The sequence below is a fragment of the Eleginops maclovinus genome, chromosome 12 (assembly GCF_036324505.1).
Source record: "Eleginops maclovinus isolate JMC-PN-2008 ecotype Puerto Natales chromosome 12, JC_Emac_rtc_rv5, whole genome shotgun sequence".
In the NCBI taxonomy this organism is placed as follows: domain Eukaryota; kingdom Metazoa; phylum Chordata; class Actinopteri; order Perciformes; family Eleginopidae; genus Eleginops; species Eleginops maclovinus.
The window spans coordinates 16201604-16217746 of record NC_086360.1 but is presented as its reverse complement, the minus strand read 5'-3'; the positions used below and the strand labels follow the sequence as shown (position 1 = coordinate 16217746).

General features: G+C 38.3%; 1 protein-coding gene across 1 annotated transcript; it reads left to right on the top strand.

Annotated features, from left to right (window-relative positions):
• Nucleotides 1-7797: 7797 nt before the first annotated feature.
• LOC134873669 (G-protein coupled receptor-associated protein LMBRD2B-like) lies at nucleotides 7798-16055 on the top strand. The gene is made up of 18 exons (XM_063897470.1): nucleotides 7798-7912; nucleotides 8960-9177; nucleotides 9425-9534; nucleotides 10311-10409; nucleotides 10484-10651; nucleotides 10979-11189; nucleotides 11313-11387; nucleotides 11682-11786; nucleotides 11870-12053; nucleotides 12845-13026; nucleotides 13200-13333; nucleotides 13499-13604; nucleotides 13777-13874; nucleotides 13958-14061; nucleotides 14382-14428; nucleotides 14566-14674; nucleotides 14918-15011; nucleotides 15115-16055. The coding sequence occupies exons 2-18, from the start codon at nucleotides 9004-9006 to the stop codon at nucleotides 15176-15178; spliced, it is 2064 nt and encodes a 687-aa protein (XP_063753540.1). The 5' UTR covers nucleotides 7798-7912; nucleotides 8960-9003; the 3' UTR covers nucleotides 15179-16055.
• Nucleotides 16056-16143: the final 88 nt, after the last annotated feature.

Genomic DNA, 16143 nt, shown 5'->3' with positions numbered 1-16143 from the left:
CACTGCAATCTAATTTCAGCAACTTCCATTTAAAATTAACCATCAGATTTACTAAATGTAGTTTCTGGTCTTAAATCTGTTATGGGGCTGAAAACAAACATGCTTGTGAAAACAAAGTGATGTTTGCCATGTTGCAGATACTGTAAGACTGTAATCATAACTCATGATATAATGCAGCAACAAAGTGAAGCATCAAGTTGTAAGTGAAAACATTGTTCCTCTGAGATGCTTGGATAACCATCATTAGTTTGAACACACAGGCAATTACTTTGCAAGGAGAGAATCTGTACTGTTGCTCCATCGTCCCCTGGGCTTCGGATATACTGAATAGCTTCTTTCAACACCTTGGTCTGAGGAGCTTAGACTGAGTCACTGACTTATTATTAGTGCAGACCGGCCAGCATTGTCAGTGGCTCCAAGTCCCTCTATGTCACTGCTGTAACAGTATTTATTTTTGATACAGAGACACTCCTGACAACAGGATGGACATCCATGATTACCCAATCTGGCAACTCACAATCAAAGTTGTGTTGAATATTACAGAGAACAACAAATATAATATGTTATGCTACTCCCATCAATATTCTTGCCTGAGTTTGAGAATACTGTTGGTTAGCACAGGTGAGCAGGTGGATGTAGGGTCTAGCTTTTCGCTAGACAGGTGGAGGATTTGAAGTTCCTTAAGAAATGTTTAATCTCTCAGAAGGGGCTGAACACATCCTCCCTCTAAGATGTAGAAACCTTTACTTGCCTTTTTTGTTCATTAGTTGATGTATGTTACTGAGTATGTTACTGGTACACACAGTTCTCTCCTTAGTTCCAGTATCAGTTATTACATTTAGCAAAACAGTTGAAAAGCATCTGTCTTCCATTCAAAGATATAGTGAAACCCAGACAAAATCTTATGAATGTAGGTCATTACCAGTGTGTGTGTGTGTGTGTGTGTGTGTGTGTGTGTGTGTGTGTGTGTGTGTGTGTGTGTGTGTGTGTGTGTGTGTGTGTGTGTGTGTGTGTGTGTGTGTGTGTGTGAAAATGTTAATGGTTCACCACACAGCTTTCAGTTCACAATTATTTTATAATCATTTCCAACAAATGCAAACCGTTTCCAGACATAAAATGCATAATCTCTGGACATTTGGCGTCATGTAGCAAAATTATTAGATATACAGCAACAATTGGGGAGATGCTCTCGAGGAAAGGCTGTAAGAAGAAGACATTCAGCTGTGGAGAAATGGAAGTACTTTTGAATAAACTTAAACACAATAAACAGTTTCCTTTCCTGAGCGTCAAATCTGCCACTGCGGGAAAATCAATACACCAATTTGGATCTAAGACATTCAGAACCCAATCGCTTGCAATGTTTAAGTGTTTTTCTGGTCTTATTTGGGATCAGTGGACTTATAGTATTTCTTTCTGCCATTAATTTAATATTACATATAAATATCTACATTTTAAGCTTTCCTGCACGCGACCACACTTTTCCGTTACGCTAGAGAAGAGAAACACATTGGTTAACCCAACTTCGTAGTATTAGAAGATATAATGGATTGTAACCAAAATAAGAGAAATTGTTTATCTATAAATCCTCTTGCATGAGGCCCATTGTGTTTGTTACAGCAATACTGACAGACCAGATTCCTGGCTTCCCCATCATTAAACCTCAGCTCATCCGGAAAGCTTTAAATAAGCACCCCACCATTCTTCACACTCACCCCAGTGACCCATATGGCATCCGTCGCACAGCTATCCCAACAAGCAACTCCGGTCAACAGTCGCTTTTGTGTTGCTGTCCCCGTGCTAAGCAAGGGATCGGCTGATGGGGTCAGCAGGAGAGCACAACTTGTAAATTGAAGAAAGAAAAAGGGGGATCTGGCATCCTGATGTAAAACACATAGAAACGGAAACAACAGAGAAGCAGGTGAATGTCACACATTGCCATGGATGCTGGGTAGAAAATGTGTGGACTGTATTTATATATATACAGTGGGGCAAAAAAGTATTTAGTCAGCCACCAATTGTGCAAGTTCTCCCATTTAAAAAGATGAGAGAGGCCTGTAATTTTTATCATAGGTATACCTCAACTATAAGAGACAGAATGAGAAAAGAAAATCCAGGAAATCACATTGTAGGATTTTTAATGAATTAATTGGTAAATTCCTCGGTAAAATAAGTATTTGGTCACCTACAAACAAGCAAGATTTCTGGCTCTCACAGACCTGTAACTTCTTCTTTAAGAGGCTCCTCTGTCCTCCACTCGTTACCTGTATTAATGGCACCTTTTTGAACTCGTTATCAGTATAAAAGACACCTGTCCACAACCTCAAACAGTCATACTCCAAACTCCACTATGGCCAAGACCAAAGAGCTGTCAAAGGAGACCAGAGACAAAATTGTAGACCTGCACCAGGCTGGGAAAACTGAATCTGCAATAGGTAAGCAGCTTGGTGTGAAGAAATCAACTGTGGGAGCAATTATTAGAAAATGGAAGACATACAAGACCACTGCTAATCTCCCTCGATCTGGGGCTCCACACAAGATCTCACCCCGTGGGGTCAAAATGATCACAAGAACGGTGAGCAAAAATCCCAGAACCACACGGGGGGACCTAGTGAATGACCTGCAGAGAGCTGGGACCAAAGTAACAGAGGCTACCATCAGTAACACACTACGCCGCCAGGGACTTAAATCCTGCAGTTCCAGACGTGTCCCCCTGCTTAAGCCAGTACATGTCCAGGCCCGTCTGAAGTTTGCTAGAGGGCATTTGGATGATCCAGAAGAGGATTGGGAGAATGTCATATGGTCAGATGAAACCAAAATAGAACCTTTTGGTAAAAACTCAACTCGTCGTGTTTGGAGGAGAAAGAGTGCAGAGTTGCATCCAAAGAACACCATACCTACTGTGAAGCATGGGGGTGGAAACATCATGCTTTGGGGCTGTTTTTCTGCAAAGGGACCAGGACGACTGATCCGTGTAAAGGAAAGAATGAATGGGGCCATGTATCGTGAGATTTTGAGTGAAAACCTCCTTCCATCAGCAAGGGCACTGAAGATGAAGCGTGGCTGGGTCTTTCAGCATGACAATGATCCCAAACACACCGCCAGGGCAATGAAGGAGTGGCTTCGTAAGAAGCATTTCAAGGTCCTGGAGTGGCCTAGCCAGTCTCCAGATCTCAACCCCATAGAAAATCTTTGGAGGGAGTTGAAAGTCCGTGATGCCCAGTGACAGCCCCAAAACATCACTGCTTTAGAGGAGATCTGCATGGAGGAATGGGCCAAAATACCAGCAACAGTGTGTGGAAACCTTGTGAAGACTTACAGAAAACGTTTGACCTCTGTCATTGCCAACAAAGGGTATGTAACAAAGTATTGAGATGAACTTTTGTTATTGACCAAATACTTATTTTCCACAATAATTTGAAATTAATTCATTAAAAATCCTACAATGTGATTTCCTGGATTTTTTTTTCTCATTCTGTCTCTCATAGTTGAGGTATACCTATGATAAAAATTACAGGCCTCTCTCATCTTTTTAAATGGGAGAACTTGCACAATTGGTGGCTGACTAAATACTTTTTTGCCCCACTGTATATATATATATATATATATATATATATATATACTTGTCTTAATAAAAGTGTGGGAACAGAAATACAAGGGTCACAGAGATTATACAAATGTTTGTTGTGATTCTGTTAGAAAATAAAGCATGTTTTGAAAGTTTCTCTATATCTGTATTTTACTTGCTTCATCTCTGTCAGCTTAAAAGCCTGCACCGCCTCGAGTACTTTAGTCAGATAGTTGGTCTCAGTTCTGTTAAATAGATTACAGGAGGAATGTGGAACAAAATGGGTTTCTGTTTTTCCATCCCAATGCAACTATCTGTTTGCTCATAGTTGGCCATAGGATCCATGTGCTTGCAATGGTATCAAATGTACTGTTGGGATTAACTTTTAAGGGACAACATGACAGACCTGCAAGAAAACAATGCAAATTGAGCCTTCATAAAAGAGGAAAAACTCCTTGTGTGTTGCTGCCATCCTTCATCAATTTTATGTAAAGGAAATCGATGAAGGATGGCAGGGAATTGGAGAAAGATGTCACTTTTATTCTGTTAGAAGATGAGGAAATTGGGGCTGACAGTTTTTCAATTTCAGCACACACATGCATGTTTTATATAGAAATACACATGGGCCAATCCCTCAGTCTCAGCGCCATTGAGAAACTGTAGCTGACCCAGGCTGCTGTACCAGGCCAGTCATTTCAGATGGGAGTGGTCCCCTCTCAGGGGAGTGATGTATCCAGGACAGGTTATCAGATCTGCAGGCTACAGTGGCCCCCTAGGGACACACAGAACTGGGGCGACATTGTTCACCGGCATCTTTGTGCACAAGGGTTTCCCATGGATCAAATGTTACAGACTTCAAACCCAGGGGTCTCAGCGCACTCGTAGATGTTTTTCAATGGGCACGATGGGAGATGAGGCTGTTCACACACCATTTCTCAGGCCACACTGGACGTTGTCCCAGTGGCTCCTCGTCCAGTGGGCAGAATTAGGGGACTTATGGTGCTGGGGTTGAATACATGGTGAAGAACGCCTTTGGGTGCTGAACTCTGAGGAAAAAATAGAGTGAGTAAATGCAGTGGCAGGGACAGAAAAAGTCTAGACATTCAAAGGTAGAGTTTACCACACAGGTAGACACATCTTTCCTGCTCCCTAACAAGGAATCCCCTCTGTTCAACACCACTGATGTAACAAACATGCTTGTTTGTTAAATCAGTGGTACAATTACTTGATTGCTTACTTTGATTGTTTGCTATATATCAGAAATCAGAAGTGCTTTATTAGTCCCGCAGCGGGGAAATTAACAATATACAATTTATTATATTTTAATATCTGACTTAAATGACCTTATCAGGTTCAGTTCTTTCTGGTGACAGTTCTGAAGGCTGGATGGCTTAAAACAGTTTGTTGTCTTGTCTACTGTAAGTTAAGTAACTTCTCGCCATTGAACTCCACACTGTCTTAATAACATTGAATCTAAGATCACTAGGTTCTTGATACAAGGTTTGGGTTTCCAAATAATCTTTGCCATGTGGTGCCAAGGGGAGTGAACAGAAACCTCAGTCTTTGTTGATGATGTGTTTGGCTCTCAAATATTTAAATATGATACCTTTCTTTCTTTCATAAACAAAAGGTCAAAGATGCCCATCTCTCTTTAAATGAAAGTTAAAGCAAATAATGACAATAGAATGAAAAAAGAGAAGACAATATTATGAAGGAGGTAGTCTCATGTTATGTTTCAGTCTCACTTCTGAGCTCTGCATGTCTGAACTGTCATTGAGTTGTTTTCCATTTGTGTTGGATTGTAAGTATGATTCTTTTTTTCACCAAATGAATGACTTGCCTTTATAGCATGAGTGCAGGAATTACTTTTATAATGTTTAATTATAACAATTCTTGTAAAGTTAGAAAGACAATAAAAACCTTTGGAACTTATACTTATTTATTTTTTATAATGTCAAGAACATGTTGCTTTCATCAATGATTGTGAAAAGGTAGTTTGGTTTGTCTCTCCTCTGTTAGCTGTGGGATGCTGAATTTGTGGACTCATTTATTACCTCCATCTAGTGGTGAAAACTGTAACATATTATTTACAAACCCATTATATTCAATGCAATTTACCAATAGAAATGTCAGTGGCAATAACAAAAACAATGCTGGATCAGACGTACAAAGTAGGTCTTACTATGATCAGAGAGTTAAACTGATTTTTATGAGTATGTGTGAACATAAGTATCTGATTGTCGGTCCGAGGGTGTAAGTAGGATCCAAAAAGATTAATGACAGGGCTCAAACTGACAAAGACAGTACAATAAATGAAAAATAAATGTTGTTCCCCCTGGTTCACAATGATACAACTAAGGATGTAATTAGGCCATTATAGGCTTAGATTATTTACATTACCTAATCTGAGAGAGAAAGAGAGAGAGAGAGAAAGAGAAGTGGTTAAGGGGTTAATGGGTTAATGGGTTAAGGTGAGCGGGTAGGCTCATAGGCTGACAGATGGCTTCACTAAGCACCTGCTGATGCAGCCAGGTTTTATCTGCTTTGTAACTTGTTTGAATCAAGGCAATAAGCCTCACACTGCAGGAACAAGACAGCGACAGAGAAACAGAGAACAGAACCAGATCAGTGTGACGGTGGAGCACTGTGAATGGATTGCTGATCTACATAGAGTTTACTAAAACAGATTCATGAACAAAATGGAGCTGTTGGACAATCTCCTTGATGACTTGCCAGAATCTACAAACATTTTTGGGTCAGTTTGGATGGATGCGCTCGGTGTGTCCAGAGCAGTTGGAAGCTGGTCTGTGTGTCTGAATATTATAGAGCATCTCTGTCTGGACCTGATGAGCCAGATGGACATTTTACTGGAGCACCGGGCTGTGTGCTTCAACGTGCTGGGCCCGCTGTATGCTGACGACCCATATGTGTGGATGTTCTCCCACAACTGAAATGGATTGAACATGTTTTGCTTTCTCATTTGGAACATTTTGACAACAAGGAAAATGTAAAGCTCTTCACCTGATAAAATGTTTTGCACTTTTTAAGTTGCATATAGTTTGGACAATCAAAAAAAGCTAGAATGTTGAAAACACTGGCAACAATTCACTGAGACTTTTAGAATCAGTTTTGGGAAATTGTTGGGAATTACGTCTGTATCCAACAATCACAGACTAAATTTGGTATTTAAAAGTATAAAACTGAAAAATAAGTGCTGAGAGAAGTTTGTGGGAACATATTTAAATTGTTGACTGGACTAAAGATTTATCAAGACTGTTAAACAATTATCTGTCAAGATTATTGCACTTTTTGCTGCAAATTACAACTGGAAGCATATCAATTCAGTTATTTTTTTATCTGAACTAAAATCCAATGGGGATCACATCATAGGATTTAAAGTATAGTATACATGTTTGTGTCATGCCACAATGCAATGTGTGTGTACATCTCAATGAGATCAGAAACTGAAATAATAGTCTGTGCCGTATAAAGAGCACGTTGTAACACAATGAGAACACGGGAGAGCTCGAACTTGATGACAATGAAAATGTATTTGAAGTTACGGCCGAGAACTGACAAAGACATTTGCTTCAGCCACAAAGTGACACAGCTCCTGCCTAACCAATTCTGAAGATTTCGCACCCATTCAAAAGGAATAGAAAGAGTAGAAACCGATTGGGTCGAAGTCATGGGCCTAGGAACATATTTTCCTCAAAACTGCAATACAATTTCACAACATAATAAATCTATGCCAAAAATGCTTTTTGTGATCAAAAGTAATGAGTTGCATCCTAGTGTCACAGCTTTTGATTATCCTTTCATCACCATGCAGGGTTTTTAACTATCTTTCATCAATCTATTAGCATCTTTAAATACCCTAATGTCATAACTAAAGTCTTACAGTGCATATACTTTAATGTAGATTGATTTCTCTGTATGACATAATATTCAAGTCTGTATTATGTAACAAATAAATCTGTTGCGTTTTACTAAAAGCACAAATTTGATGTATAACTTTAAATTACTTTTAACTTTACATTTATATAACAATGTATAACATATTCAATGCATTGCTGTATGTGGAGTCTTTTCTTCAAGCACCTACTATGTATTTAGTTAGGGCTGCCTGATTCTTTGAATGGTACTATTTAAATAAAGTTGAGTTGACTCGCCTACATTACCCAGAACTCCTTGCAGCGTCAGAGAGCGCATGTCGTGCGGCTTTACGTAATGTAGTTTCAAAGGTTGTGTACATTTTTCGGACTCACGTCTAAGGAACACGATGTGACAGTAGATTCAGACAGTTTACTGCTGTACAAGCTTCAACCTGAGCGCAGAAACTCAAAGGTAAGAGGAATCACTTTTTGTAGTTGTTTTTTTTGTACATTTATTCACAGACTGTTCGTCCGCAGAAAGATTATTAACAGACGATCCGAAACAACGACCGGAGACCAACGTGCTGCTTTGTTGTCACGTCAGTGTGACCACAGTGCACTCATGACAGAAACCGTGTACAGCTTTGGTGGTAGCCATAATCAAAGCAATATAACTACAAACAAATAATATTATATTTCAGCGAGCTGTTAGATGAAAACAAAACGAAAGATATTAACTGTTTGACTGGTAGGCTACCCGGAGACAGCCTGTAATTAGAACATATTTGGATTGGAACATTTTGAACCACACCTTTATTTAAACTACCATAAACCATTTTATAGCAGAGTACTTTTATTGTTTGATCATGTAAGTATCGATTTAAAAAAACCCAACATAAAGTGTATTTGAAAGGTCACATATTTTTAACGTGTCTACCTAAATACAATTGATGAATTAATATATTTATGTATCAATTAAAACATATATATTTTGCTTTAGTTTTGTGGATATATACATTTCTGATTATTCCAGATACTAGAATAATTCAATTTTATTCTCTTTAAAATGAATAACACTTTGTAATAGTGAACATCAAGTCTGCATCACTTGATGTCACAGTTACATTGTTGTGATTTTGCACTGGACTCCTTTAATGCTATATTAAAAAGCTTATGCTTTATTTTTTTAAATAACATTACTCTTCTAACGCATGTTGACATTATACAGATAATGAAAAGCATGTAACAAAAGAAAACAAATCCAAGTTTCTAAAACACAACAGCATTATTTGCAGAATGAGTAACTATATGGTACTTTAATTGTTGAACAACTAAACAGATTATTCTACATCCGTCTTACTTTGTCCATCTTCTCTTTTTATTTTCCCATGGGTTCATTCACTCCTCTCTCCCTCCTCACCCCTGTGATAGTGGTCATACTGGCTTTCTATGTTATCCAGCAGATAAGAGCAGCTGATATAGGCTCAGCGTGTCTGTGTGTATCTCTTTCCCTCCACAGTGCGTCACCATGGCTTCTTGACGGCTGTGTGTTCATTCCTCACTATGAGTGCTGCTGCGTTGGCTGTAGTGGTCGTAGTTGTTTTCCTCTTGGCCCTCTACCTTCTCCAACGCTATGGAGACTTGCGGAGGCAGCAGCGAATGGTGCTTTTGGGTACGCTGCTGTCCTGGTACCTCTGCTTCCTCATCGTCTTCATCCTGCCGCTGGACGTCAGCACGGTATGAAACCCTTGCAGCTGTTTAAATGAAACACAAGGTCTTTTTGTATAGTTTTTTCTTTTACCTTCTCAGGGCCAAAACATGAAACAATTCTGTTTGTGTTTTTAGAATAATGTGTCTGGGTTGTTTGATCTCTTTGTGTTTATTTGTCTTGCCTCCAGCATCCTACCTGCCCCATTGAAAAGTGATGAATAGGCTTCATCATGGAATGTGTTTGCTTAAACTCTAATCTCTCCTCCTCTTTTAGACCATCTACAAGCAATGTATACTGGACAATGCAAATCAACCTACTCCTGTAAATCAAGCAAGACACACTTATCAGACGGACAACAAATCCTCAGTTAATCCAACTGTCAGGTAAATAAAATAACGTCTGATGTTTTTGACCATTTCAAGGTAATGTTTTCCTCCAGTGGTACGTACAACATGATACACAATATAATATAAGTAAAAGTATTATGAAAACCAATATGATTTAGTGTTACTAGATGTATATGTTACCAATATCCAAGCATCACAGGATTTTGGACAGTTGTAAACTGAAAAGCTGGCAGTGGGGTTTTCAGTCTCAGTTGGTGATCTGTCTCTATACTCCGTCAGTATTTGTTTTATTGTGAGTGATTCATTCAAAAGGTTTTCCTTTTTTAACTTTATTTAATCAATTAAATTGTAATAATAGAGTTGTGGTCATGCCCTCTGCACTAGAGTGTCTGGTGATAAAAGTGTATTTTTAGATTTAAAACCTTCTGGCTGGATGTACACACTGGGTTGGATAACGAGGGTAAGGCATCAACAACTTGTAGATAAGGGCTGTTTCATTCGTCTCACTTATCTCCATGATATCATGCAGGTAGTATTGATGTCATTTGAGTTTCAAGACTTTGTCTGAGAAGTCTGCTTCCACCACAATAAAATGAAGTACATTGAAATGTTAATGTAAGCATTCAAAAATGACCCTCATAATATATCTTTCATAAACAGTATATAGTATGTTTTTTTCAGTAGGTTGAAAAATAAATGTCCAACTTTTCAAAAAAGACACTGTGGTAGATGGCTATGCGCATCGCAGCGGCTCAAAGTATGTTCCCGGAAATTACACTGTATGTTTACATGTGTTTCTGTGTTTTTCACAGTATACCAAAGGTTTGTGAGGAGCCATGGAGTTATATCCCAGATGGCATCCTACCAGTGTTCTGGAGAGTCGTATACTGGACATCCCAGTTTCTGACTTGGTAAGAAAGATACACGCACACATGAATCTTCACACAGACTCAAACACTGATATTGTGTGTCTGTGTGTGTACAGGCTACTATTGCCCTTCATGCAGTCGTACGCGCGGTCAGGAGCTTTCTCCAGAGTTGGAAGGATTAAAACAGCTCTCATTGAAAATGCTATCTATTATGGCACCTACCTCCTCATCTTCATCTCTCTGCTCATCTATGTTGCTGCTCATCCACAGTGGCAACTCTCATGGTAAGTTTAAGGTGTGTCAATTCAGGTAGCATCTTCTGTTCATTAATGCACATACTGTTTTCACAGTATTTTGTTCTTCTCTTATTGTACTAATGTATTTGTTTAAAGCCATTTTTTACCTTTTATTTCATCATAGTTGTTACAATTGTTTTTATGATAGTTCTAGATTTGCTTTAATTTACCAACTTAATTCCTTTCACTGTGTTTATGTATTGACCATTATACACCAAAACAAGTTCCTTGTATGTGTAAACATACTTGAAATTAACCTGATTCTGATGATATTCTGTGGTTTAGTTCTTTGACTTATCTGTAAAACTTGTGCAGGAGAGAGCTCCAGACCATTGGCATCACAGCCGCTAACACCTGGGGCCTCTTCCTCCTGGTGCTGTTGCTGGGCTATGGCCTTGTGGAGATCCCGCGCTCTTATTGGCTCTTATCCTCCTACGATTACCTGCTGGCCAAAACCTATTTCAAGGCAGCAAAGATGGCCACTGAGAAAGCCTCGGCGGAGGAGAACCTAGCAGATGTTATGGAGGTGAGATTTCTACAAGGCTGTGCTGTTAGAGTATTCCACCAGGGGTTGAATCTGAAAGTGTTTAGGGAATTGCTCAGAACCCTTTTTCATACTAACATGAATAAAAACATCTATTATCATCAGGAGGTGGCAGGTGTCCATGAATCCATCAGGTACAACCACGGTCTCAGGAAGTGTGTGGACACCATTATTGCAAAGGTAAAAAAAAAAAAAAATTATTTTGATGTGCAAGTCCAAAGTTTAATTACAGTTACAGTTTTTACAGAAGGGCTATGTCTTTATTCAAGATTCAAAGGTCTATTGTCATAACATATACACAACTATGGGGTTATTATGTTATGTATTAAAAACTTAGATCACAGGTTCCTCAACAGTGCAATAAAAAGACATTAAAAAAAATGTATATAAATGAAAAACAACAATAAAAAGCTCAGGTGTTAAATAGTCTAATGGCCTGTGGGATGAAACTGTGTAAGTGTGATCTCCTTTCAGTGTCCTGCTGAGTACCAAGAAGAGCTCAGGAGAAACACAGAAAGATCCCGGGGGGAGCAGAATGTGCTTCCCACCAACGGAGTCCTGTTTAAGCTTCATAAAAAGGTAAATATTATTTTTAATATTTCACTTTGGTTTTGAACAAACAATGCAAACAATGACATGATATTGTTATTTGTGTGTTTCAGGTCATCTCTGCAGTGCAGAGACAGGGACAGAGTCAGGTTCAGTGGTCCATCTTGTTAGAGCAGGCTTTCCATCTAGAAGATGTAGCCAAAAGCCAGAGCAGCCCGCTCCGGCACTTCACCCACAGCTTCCCCTCTGAACAGCACCATGGCTGGATCCGCCGGTTCATTTATACTCCTACTGTGGGTGAGTTCAGTCAGTGCCTAAACCTCAGATACATATGGAAAGTACTCTCAACACTTAATTTAGATGCATTATATAGGTATTTTAGATTGAGAATTTGCATTTTTGGAACTGGTAATAACCTGCTGGTGTCTTGGATTTTTTTTTTTCTACAACTGATCAAATTTCTCATCAGTAGTAGATCATTGGGATCCTGAATGCTCCTATTTTTTCATTCACGTCAATCTGGCTTCATAATAATTGTGATTGTAGACACAGGACGTCAGATAAATGCCCTTAACTTAACCTGCTTGAATAGAAAAAGTTTACTCTATTCTCCAATGATCAAAGGTTGAAATCAATACATTTTTCAACAAGATACAGCATATTTCATTATTTATGAGTTAATTTTAATGTCCAAGCTACTTCTAGAACCACAACATATTATTTTTTTTAAGAATATTGTTTTCATTGTATGTCCCTTATTCTGTAAGACCTGTGCAGAGGTTTTACCTTTTTTGCACTTTTTTGTTCCCCTTCAATAATCCAATAATGGCTTCATAATGACCTTATATATCCCAGAGTTTTCCTAATTTGATTGAATTAGTGGGTGGGTTTCACTGCTTGAGATATGCTGATAAACTCTCTTTGTCACACTCTGCTTTAAATGTCAACTTAATATTGAAAAAGCATGATGCATGAAAAGATATCATGAAGTTAAGTATGAAACACTATTGTTTCCAGTTTTTCAGTTTTATTTCATACCTGCAGAATGTACTCATGCAACTGCATGCGTATGTGTGTTTCCATCTCAGAGTGGTACTGGGAGTGTGTGTGCAGGCAGGGTTTCTATAGGCTGCTGGCAGTGCTCCTGTGTCTCCTCTCAGCAGCAGTCGTTTGGTCTGAGTGCACCTTCTTCAGCACGCATCCTGTCCTCTCCCTCTTCGCTGTCTTTGTTCAGATGGCTGAAAAACATTACAACTACATCTGTATCGAGGTAGGCATGTATTCATTAAACATAAGCTTTATTAAGCAAGAGCATCTTATATCCTGTTGAGGTTCACGTAGTTTTGAACATAGCTCTAATGTGAATATTTATGGTCTCGTGTATCGAACATTATATTAAAGCAACACCCTCGCCTTTCTACTTTCTTTGTTTCTCTCCACCAGATGGCGTGCTTTGTCAGTATCCTCTTCCTGTGTGTCTGTGTCTACTCAACAGTGTTCAGGATACGAGTCTTCAACTACTATTACCTGGTGCCACATCACCAGACTGACGCTTACAGCCTGCAGTTCAGCGGCATGTAAGTTTCTGTCATAATATAAGATAATAAGTCATTTCTTTCACTTTTGCAGGGGGCTAACTGAAATGTATATAGCACAGTCTCAATAGAGGATGCAGTCCTTACCACCATATGTTAAACTACTTTTTTATATCGGGTTGCTTCTCTTTGTTATTTGCTTCTCAGGTTGTTTTGTCGTCTGACCCCACCTTTGTGCCTCAACTTTTTGGGCCTGATTCACATGGACTCTGCTATCTCACACCAGGACAGAATACAGACATCCTACACCTCTGTGGGTTTCACTGAAGCAAGCATACATTCATAGAAACAAAGACATTTGGATAATGCACACTCATTTTTTACTCATTCACATTTTTAGAAGATAGTGGTAGGAATAACAACATTTATTTTGGTTCAAATAAACTGACTGATGCAATATCCCTCTTTCTTTGACCCTCTGGCAGATCATGGGCTCTATGCGTGTTTTATATTTTATATCTGATGGGTTCTACATCTACTATCCCATGTTGGTATTGCTTCTCTGCTTTGCTACTTACTACAGGTAAGCCCTTAACCACTTACAAAAATAAAACCTTGTTCAAATACATTGAACTGTGTATTTATTAATTTTGTCTGTGTTTATAGCCTGGGTTCTCGCTGTTTGAACCTCCTGGGCTTTCATCAGTACATCACTGATGACCACTTGACCTCTGACCTGGTGGATGAAGGCAGGGAACACATCAGAAGAGGTATTTTTTTCTCACAAACTCTCTCGCTGTATATGATGTATCTGCTCAATAGTGCAGTATTTGTTTGACTCTTGTATTTAATTTCATTATATTATACAAATGAGCCACAATTGTGAAGCCTCCATCTATTATTTTCTACCTTCATGTATTTCAAGTAAACTTAATTGTTGGTTGTACTTTGCATTTCTTATACCTCAATTCACGTTAAGTTATTGTATATCCTAAAGACAGTATTTGATCACTCACTGTAATATATAATAACAATTAAACTAAGTGCACATGCTATTTAATGACATGCACCACAATTTGTTTTTTTAAAGAGAGAAGAAAAAGACAGAAAACTGAGGATGGAGAAAATCGAAGATGGGTAAGAAATGTTTATCCTATACAAACGGTACAAAATGACGAGTAGCCAAGGGAAATCCTCCGAATCAGTAGGCTTATTGGCCCTGGTGGTTTGTGTTAATTGTGTATAGGTATTTATGGTTTCCTTTTCTGCTTCAGGCCTGGAGGGATCGGTATGGAGCCCAGGGGGCGGCTGGGTGGAGCAGAGCTGGTTACACTGAGATAAATGATGACCAGAGTAGCCCCTTCCCTGAGATAAAAAATAGTGGTATGGATTTAAAAAAAATGGTATTACAATGGAATAGAATAAGTGTCTGTGTTATTCACAGCTACTCAAATCAATAAGATAAACATGTCTGACAGTATCTTGTTAATGGCTTGGTTCTAATATGTTATGCTTATTTGTATCATTGTTTTTATTATAAATAGTTTACCACTGGAGTCTCGCCTACATTAATAGGTCTGCCTGCTTTCAGTACACAGTGTAAACAGTGCTCTCTGTTTTTCTCAGTTATCACATTCAGAAGTGATGGGGAAGAGGAAGATGAGCAGCACAGAAGCTTACTGCGAGATAATTACAGTGATGAAGGTTCACCAAACAGAAGGTTTGTTTTTTTTTGCTAAATTGAACATTGTTTATTTTTTAGCTTAATAACAATTAAACAGACTTCTTCAACTTAATCTGTATCTCTTTGTCTGACACTCTAGATCCACAGGAGGACGTTATTTGTCCCTGTCTCCTTCGCGGGCAGGCATCTTTGACGATGTTTGATAGACATGAGACATCAGGGGAGAGCAAAAAAAGCCCACTCGCTTGACCTGAAAAAAGGACTTAAGACTTCTAAAGGAAAGTCTAAACATAAAAGGATTATAGAATGTCTCAGGAAATAAAGAGGAAGACGTAGCCTCTGAGACATAGACATACACTCGGTTATAATCATTGTGTACATAAAGAGATGGCTGTGATTAACCTGTTTGTTGCACAGCAAAATTCTTTTGAATGTATTATTGTGCTATTAACTTTCATTCAATAATGTTTTACAATTTCAGATTGATGAATGAAAGAGAAAAATGCCAAATTTACACACTTGCTGTATCCAATTATAGCCCCACATAATACATGTGGAAACGTCTTGATATTTACCTTGATATTGAATATTTCACCATAAGAGTGGATACATTTTATATTTGAATTAAATGGCCAATTGAAAAAACTGTGAAAACAAAATGAAAATAAAAACTGGTTTAAGCATTTAAAGGGAGGATACTATCATACCAAACGTCTAATTTATTTTCTGCTGGGTATTTTGTGTTCAGAAAAACATGAATTGTTTGTGTATACTGTAGACAACAGCCAATTATTTTTGTTACGATATGTATGTTTTGTGTAATTGGGTGTTTACTACAAAAATGCAATCAAATGTAATAATTTTACCCATTTATGCAATCTTCATCATAATATGAATGACTTTTAATTCGATGCACTTGCTTAAGATTGTCTCTGTTTTAGTTGAATATTTTTCAGTCTGGAATGTTAAGCATTAACACTGGTCCTGTGTTGAAGGGTGCCCGTGGTGCCTTCTAAACCTCCTTGTAAATTATAACATTTTGTAATACAGCGTTTATAAACTGAACAATCAAAAGAAAGACTGCATGAAAAGTTCCATACTGTTATTAAACTTAAAAATAAAAATAAACAATGTTTACATTATTAAATGTGTACAAGTACATGTGTGG